The 8564-nt window shown below is 41.6% G+C and overlaps 1 protein-coding gene across 1 annotated transcript; it reads right to left on the bottom strand.

Annotated features, from left to right (window-relative positions):
- Window positions 1–403: 403 nt before the first annotated feature.
- Window positions 404–8149, bottom strand: LOC120040480 (potassium voltage-gated channel subfamily A member 3-like). Its single transcript, XM_038985618.1, has 2 exons — window positions 7806–8149; window positions 404–710 (listed from the first exon to the last, which is right to left on the bottom strand). Exons 1-2 carry the CDS (start codon window positions 8147–8149, stop codon window positions 404–406), a joined length of 651 nt encoding a protein of 216 aa, XP_038841546.1.
- Between the last annotated feature and the right edge of the window lie 415 nt (window positions 8150–8564).

Here is an 8564-nt window from a genome sequence, read left to right as displayed (position 1 = left end):
CACACCTTTAAGAGGAGATATACTGTATTAACCACACCTTTAGGATGAGAGGAGATATACTGTATTAACCACACCTTTAAGAGGAGATATACTGTATTAGATCACCCATGACGGACATTATTCTGTTTTCATCGGTATTTTATAGTCCTTGCTCAAGGGAACATCAACACTTTTCGTAATGTATCAGTTATCCAGAGCAACTACATACATGTCCGCGTACTGGTCGCCCGTTGGAATCCAACCCACAACCCTCTACCAACTGAGACACTCAGGATAACCAGAAGAAGAAAGGGAAGCGCCAGAAAGTTCTCTTTGGTAAAGGGGTAAATTTACCATTAAAAAAAAAAATGCTGTTAGGATGAATGCTGTTAATGTTACGGCATGTTCAATAGAACAAACATTTCTAATCTCTGACGTGTTTTTCGGCTTTTGTCGGGGAGTACAACACGTCTGTGCTCAACCATACCTGTCTCTGCAGCTCGTTGTCAGGTAGTGGTCTCTCCTCTTCCTTAATAAAACCCTCATCCTCTCTGAACTTCTCCATGGCCTCCTCTCCCAGCTCGTAGAAGCGGATCTCCTCAGAGAAGATGTCTATGGGCACGTTGACAGGTCTCCTGATACGCCCGCCCGACTGGTAGTAGTAGAGGATGGCGTCGAAGCTGGGCCGGTTCCTGTCAAAGAAATACTCGTTCCTCAGAGGGTCAAAGTACCTGGAGAAAGAGAGAGGGGGATAGAGAGAGGGGGATAGAGAGAGGGGGATAGAGAGAGGGGGATACATAAGTAGTAATACTTAATTTACAGACAGACAGAGACAAACACAGAGACAGACAGACAAATAGACATGCAGACAGACAGAGACAGACAGACAGGGAGACAGGCAGACAGACAGAGGCAGACAGGGAGACAGGCAGACAGGCAGATAGGCAGGCAGACAGAGAAAAACACAGTGACAGACAGACAGGCAGACAGACAGGGAGACAGGCAGAGACAGACAGACAGACAGGCAGGCAGACAGACAGAGATATAATTGATATATTTATAGTTAATTGATTAATTGTCAGCAGTAGGCGTGACGTGTTAAGACTAGACAAGACAAGACAAGACAAGACAAGACAAGACAATAACCAGTAGAGAGTACGTCCCTCTGTACCTCATCCTGGTCTTAGCGTTAGAGTTAACATAAAGTACAATACAAGAAATAGCCAACAGTTAATAATTGGGAGAAAAGGGTCAATGTCAGGGGACATCTTTATTTCAACTGGCTCTCACAGTCTCACGTCACAATTAGATGTTCATCCATGTTTCTCAAACATTACATTTCAAAGTTGTTCCACATGTTGTACCAAACAAAGTGTTTAAGGCTAAGTTTAGACATTAACTCAGAAATCTCAGGTAAGGGTTAAGGTTAGACATTACCTCAGAGTGGTTCAGGTAAGGGTTAAGACATTACCTCAGAGTGGTTCAGGTAAGGGTTAAGACATTACCTCAGAGTGGTTCAGGTAAGGGTTAAGGTTAGACATTACCTCAGAGTGGTTAAGGTAAGGGTTAAGACATTACCTCAGAGTGGTTCAGGTAAGGGTTAAGACATTACCTCAGAGTGGTTCAGGTAAGGGTTAAGACATTACCTCAGAGTGGTTAAGGTAAGGGTTAAGACATTACCTCAGAGTGGTTCAGGTAAGGGTTAAGACATTACCTCAGAGTGGTTCAGGTAAGGGTTAAGACATTACCTCAGAGTGGTTCAGGTAAGGGTTAAGACATTACCTCAGAGTGGTTCAGGTAAGGGTTAAGGTTAGACATTACCTCAGAGTGGTTCAGGTAAGGGTTAAGACATTACCTCAGAGTGGTTCAGGTAAGGGTTAAGGTTAGACATTACCTCAGAGTGGTTAAGGTAAGGGTTAAGGTTAGACATTACCTCAGAGTGGTTCAGGTAAGGGTTAAGGTTAGACATTACCTCAGAGTGGTTCAGGTAAGGGTTAAGGTTAGACATTACCTCAGAGTGGTTCAGGTAAGGGTTAAGGTTAGACATTACCTCAGAGTGGTTAAGGTAAGGGTTAAGACATTACCTCAGAGTGGTTAAGGTAAGGGTTAAGACATTACCTCAGAGTGGTTAAGGTAAGGGTTAAGGTTAGACATTACCTCAGAGTGGTTAAGGTAAGGGTTAAGACATTACCTCAGAGTGGTTAAGGTAAGGGTTAAGGTTAGACATTACCTCAGAGTGGTTCAGGTAAGGGTTAAGGTTAGACATTAACTCAGAGTGGTTCAGGTAAGGGTTAAGGTTAGACATTACCTCAGAGTGGTTAAGGTAAGGGTTAAGACATTACCTCAGAGTGGTTAAGGTAAGGGTTAAGACATTACCTCAGAGTGGTTAAGGTTTGGCTTAAAACAAAAATATCAAGAACACCTTTCAAACGGCTGGATTCGAACTTGCAACCAGAGGCATCCACAACGCCCTAGCAAAACCTACGTGAAGGTTACAGCACTCACTGCTGCCCCTAGTGGTCGGTTTCCACTTCATCTCCTGACATCCTGTACGGACAGCGAATACTGACTTGTATCACAGGTGAACGGGCTGATTTATCTATATATTTCCTGATATCTGATTTTTTTGCGATAAAATAAGTATATTTCCTGATATCTGATTTTATGCGATATAAAGAGTATTTGGTATTTTATTAGGATCCCCATTAGCTGTTGCAAAAGCAGCAGATACTCTTCCACAGAACATGAAACATGACATAATACAGAACATTAATAGACAAGAACAGCTCAAGGACAGAACTATATAAATAAACATTTAAGGCACACGCAGCCTACATATCAATACATACACACAAACTATCTAGGTCAAATAGGGGAGAGGCGTTGTGCCGTGAGGTGTTGCTTTATCTGTTTTTTGAAACCAGGTTTGTTGTTTATTTGAGACATATGAGATGGAACGGAGTTCCATGCAATTAGGGCTTTATATAATACTGTATGATTTCTTGAATTTGTTCTGGACCTGGGGACTGTGAAAAGACCCCTGGTGGCATGTCTGGTGGGGTAAGTGTGTGTGTCAGAGCTGTGTGTAAGTTGACTATGCAAACAATTTGGGATTTTCAACACATTAATGTTTCTTATAAAAAGAAGAAGTGATGCATTCAGTCTGAATGTGGTCGGACCACATCACATCATTGGCATATACAGTTGAAGTCGGAAGTTTACATACATCTTAGCCAAATACATTTATACTCCATTTTTCACAATTCCTGACATTTAACCCTAGTAAAAATGCCCTGTCTTAGGTCAGTTAGGATCACCACTTTATTTTAAGAATGTGAAATGTCAGAATAATAGTAGAGCGATTTATTTCAGCTTTCATTTCTTTAATCACATTCCCAGTGGGTCAGAAGTTTACGTACACTCAATTAGTATTTGGTAGCATTCCCTTTAAATTGTTTAACTTGGGTCAAATGTTTCAGGTAGCCTTCCACAAGCTTCCCACAATAAGTTGGGTGAATTTTGGCCCATTCCTCCTGACAGAGCTGGTGTAACTGAGTTAGGTTTGTAGGCCTCCTTGCTTGCACAAGCTTTTTCAGTTCAGCCCACAAATTTTCTATAGGATTGAGGTCAGGGCTTTGTGATGGCCACTCCAATACCTTGACTTTGTTGTCCTTAAAACTTCTTGTGAATAGGGGGCGCTGTTTTCACTTTGGAAAAAATCGTGCCCAAATTAAACGGCCTCGTACTCTGTTCTAGATCATACAATATGCATATTATTATTACTATTGGATAGAAAAACCTCTGACGTTTCTAAAACTGTTTGAATTATATCTGTGAGTAAAACAGAACTCATTTGGCAGCAAACTTCCATATAGGAAGTGAAAAATCTGAAAACGAGGCTCTGTGTCAGGGCCTGCCTATTCAACTGGCTTTTATTTATGGATCTGTATGCACTTCATACGCCTTCCACTAGATGTCAACAGGCAGTAGAAGGTTGAATGGGGTGTCTAGCTTGATGTGAGGCCGAATGAGAGCTTTTGGAGTGACAGGTCCGGTCTTTTGTCAGTTTTCGACGGTGCGCGGGGGAACTCCACATTGTCTTCTGAAAAGCGTTCGGTATACACGGCGAATTGCTCCGGCTCTGATTTTATTTGATACATATGAGAAAAACATCATAAAGTAGGATTTTTCAACCGAGTTTGATCAGTTTATTCAACGTTTATTGGGACTTTTGGAATTTTTCGTTCCATGCGCCAAGATTTTTTGGACATGTCCACATGTCCACATGGCTAGCCAAAGTTGCTAATTCGACAGAAGAAATGGACATTCTAAAACCAAACAACGATTTATTGTGGAACTAGGACTCCTTGCACAACATTCTGATGGAAGATCAGCAAAAGTAGGAGAATATTTATGATGTTATTTCGTATTTTTGTGGAATATGTTGGCTCCAACACGGCGGAGAATAGGTGAGCGCTGTCTCACAATAATGCATTTTGTATGTTGTAGTAAAGTTATTTTTAAAAATCTAACACAGCGGTTGCATTAAGAACCAGTGTATCTTTCATTTGCCATACAACAAGTATTTTTATGTAAAGTTTATGATGAGTTCTTTGATTAGATTAGGTGACTGTCCAAAATATCTCCGGAGATTTTGGTGAATTGTTGCTACGTATTCACAATGTATAACCACGATTTGCAGCTCTAAATATGCACATTTTCGAACAAAACATAAATGTATTGTATAACATGATATTATAAGACTGTCATCTGATGAAGTTGTCCAAAGGTTAGTGATTAATTTTATCTCTATTTGTCGGTTTTGTGAAAGCTATCTTTACGGTGAATAAATGGCATTGTGTGTTTGGCTATTGTGGTGAGCTAATAGAAATATATATTGTGTTTTCGCTGTAAAACACTTAAATAAATCGGAAATATTGGCTGGATTCACAAGATGTTTATCTTTCATTTGCTGTACACCATGTATTTTTCATAAATGTTTTATGATGAGTATTTATTTATTTCACGTTGCTCTCTGTAATTATTCTGGCTGCTTTGGTGCTATTTATGATGGTGGCTGCAATGTAAAACTACGATTTATACCTCAAATATGCACATTTTCCAACAAAACATAAATGTATTGTTTAACATGATGTTATAAGACTGTCATCTGATGAAGTTGTTCAAGGTTAGTGATTAATTTTATCTCTATTTCTGGGTTTTGTGAAAGCTACCTATGCGGTGGAAACATGGTGAAAACATGCCGTTGTGTGTTTGGCTATTGTGGTTAGCTAATATAAATACATATTGTGTTTTCGCTGTAAAACATTTTAAAAATCGGAAATGATGGCTGGATTCACAAGATGTTTATCTTTCATTTGCTGTATTGGACTTGTGATTTCATGAAATTATATTATATGATATCCTGTCGCGTTAGGCTAGGCTATGCTAGGCAGCTTTTTTGATGAGGATGCTCCCGGATCCGGGATGGGTATCACTGAAAGGTTAAGCCATTTTGCCACCACTTTGGAAGTATGCTTGGGGACATTGTCCATTTGGAAGACCCATGTGTGACCAAGCTTTAACTTCCTGACTTATGTCTTGAGATGTTGCTTCAATATATCCACACATATTTTCCTCCTCATGGTGCCATCTATTTTGTGAAGTGCACCAGTCCCACCTGCAGCAAAGCACCCCCACAACATGATGCTGCCACCCCCGTGCTTCGCGGTTGGGATGGTGTTCTTCGGCTTGCAAGCCTCCCCTTTTTTCCACAAAACATAACGATGGTCATTATGGCCAAACAGTTCTATTTTAGTTTCATCAGACCAGAGGACATTTCTCCAAAAAGTACGATCTTTGTCCCCATGTGCAGTTGCAAACCGTAGTCTGGCTTTTTTATGGCGGTTTTGGAGCAGTTTTCCTTCTAGGCTTCTAGGCTTAGTAAGCATCTATTTGTTCATGCTTTGTCCTGTACGTTAACCTTAGGATGTTATGCCTTAGAAATGTCTGTTAATGCTTTGTAACTTAAGCTTTATGCCATGCATGTGAATACATTATTTGTACAATGTTAATTAAATATCTGCCTTTGATATAGACAATTCTCAGACTAATTCTTGCTAGTCAACGTCAACTCATTGCCTAATGCTTGCTTATATATTTTAATTCACTTTATGGAGTCAGATAAATATGTTAATAGGCAAATTGCTTACTCATATTATGAGTCATATGTGAGGTATTTATAATATCATATAAACTGTATACACACACGTCAAATACTACTGTCCACTACAAGCGTATAATAACCTACAGTGGAAGAAACAGTATGTGAACCCTTTGGAGTTACCTGCATTTCTACATAAGTTGGTCATAAAATTGTATCTGATCTTCATCTAAGTCACAACAACAGACAAATACAGTGTGCTTAAACAAATAACTAATATTATGATTTTCTTGTCTACATTGAATACATCATAAATATTCACAGTGTAGGTTGGGAAAAGTATGTGAACCCCTAGGCTAATGACTTCTCCAAAAGCTAATTGGAGTCAGGAGTCAACTAACCTGGAGTCCAATCAATGAGACGAGATTGGAGATGTTGGTTAAAGTTGCCCTGCCCTATAAAAAACACTCACAAAATTTGAGTTTGCTATTCACAAGAATCATTGTCTGATGTGAACCATGCCTCGAACAAAAGATATCTCAGAAGACCTAAGATTAAGAAATGTTGACTTGCATAAAGCTGGAAAGGGTTACAAAAGTATCTCTAAAAGCCTTGATGTTCATCAGTCCATGGTAAGACAAATTGTCTCGTAAAACACTAAACAAGAATGGTGTTCACGGGAAAACACCACGGAAGAAGCCCCTGCTGTCCAAAAAAACATTGCTGCACGTCTGAAGTTCGCAAAAGAGCACCTGGATGTTCCACAGCGCTACTGGCAACATATTCTGTGGACAGATGAAACTATAGTTGAGTTGTTTGGAAGGAACACAACACTGTGTGGCGAGAAAAAAGGCACAGCACACCAACATCAAAACCTCATCCCAACTGTAAAGTATGGTGGAGGGAGCATCATGGTTTGGGGCTGCTTTGCTGCCTCAGGGCCTGGACTGCTTGCTATCACGACAGAAAAATGAATTCCCAAGTTTATCGAGACATTTTGCAGGAGAATGTAAGGCTGTCTGTCCGCCAATTGAAGCTCAACAGAAGTTGGGTGACGCAATCGGACAACAACCCAAAACACAGAAGTAAATCAACAACAGAATTGCTTCAACAGAAGAAAATACGCCTTCTGGAGTGGCCCAGTCAGAGTCCTGACCTCAACCCGATTGAGATGCTGTGGCATGACCTCAAGAGAGCAGTTCACACCAGACTTCCCAAGAGTATTGCTGAACTGAAACAGTTTTGTAAAGAGGAATGGTCCAAAATCCCTCCTGACCGTTGTGCAGGTCTGATCCACAACTACAGAAAACGTTTGGTTGAGGTTATTGCTGCCATAGTAGGGTCAACCAGTTATTAAATGCAAGGGTTCACATACTTTTCCCACCCTGCACTGTGAATGTTTACCTAGTGTGTTCAATAAAGACATGAAACGTATAATTGTTTGTGTGTTACTAGTTTAAGAAGACTGTGTGTGTCTATTGTTGTGACCTAGATGAAGATCAGATCAAATTTTATGACCAATTTATGCAGAAATCCAGGTATTTCCAAAGGGTTCACATACTTTTTCTTGCCACTGTATAGAAGTACTATAGTAACCTCATTCTCTTCTAGGAGTTAACATACAGACACAGTTTAACCAATATTACTAAAGTACTATAGTTACCTCATCCTCTTCTTGGGGTCCCCCAGCAGGGTCTCAGGGAACTGGGAGAGGGTCTTCAGCTGCGTCTCGAAGCGCAGCCCAGAGATGTTGACGACCACGCGCTCACAGCACTCATGGTCCGGTTGGTTCCGTTCGTACCGGTCCAGAGAGTGGTGACCTGGTAGAGTCACCAACTCCTCCAACATGTTGTCTCCGCCGCACGCCACCACCGTCATCACATCGATGTCTGTCTCTGTGTATCCGTGGTTTACGAGGGTGTCGCGGTCTCGGAGGTCGGGGTGGTCCTGGTGGGTCTTGGTAATGGAAGGCGGTGGGGATTGAAGGAGACTGTGGTGGTCGTCCATGTGCGTGCCGAGATAGACGGACGGAGACACATGCAGGGGCACCAGCTGTTCCCCCTCCGCGAGCCCCTGTTAGCCTGCTACCACCACGGCTTCCCCTCCTCCGTCTCCTCTCTCTCTCTCCCTGTCTGTCTGCTCTCCTCACTCCGTCTGACTCTCTCCAATTGGTGTTCCCTCCCACGGTGCGAGAGCTGTGGTTTATAAACATGCGAGCACTACCCCCCGCCGCTGGCAGGCAACCCCCTTCTCTCTCTCTCTCTCTCCTCTCTTTCTCTCCTCTCTCTCCTCCTATCAGAGCGTGGACAGACATAAACAGTGAGTATCGGACGTGTCACAACCCGACTCTTTGGGTGTGCCCACAACATGAATTATGAATGAAACGACAAGCAGGACCTTTTGATCAAGGTGACCGAGGACA

Source organism: Salvelinus namaycush, unplaced genomic scaffold (assembly GCF_016432855.1).
Source record: "Salvelinus namaycush isolate Seneca unplaced genomic scaffold, SaNama_1.0 Scaffold3566, whole genome shotgun sequence".
NCBI lineage: Eukaryota > Metazoa > Chordata > Actinopteri > Salmoniformes > Salmonidae > Salvelinus > Salvelinus namaycush.
The sequence above is the reverse complement of the archived record's forward strand: the minus strand, read 5'-3'. Positions and strand labels throughout refer to the sequence as shown.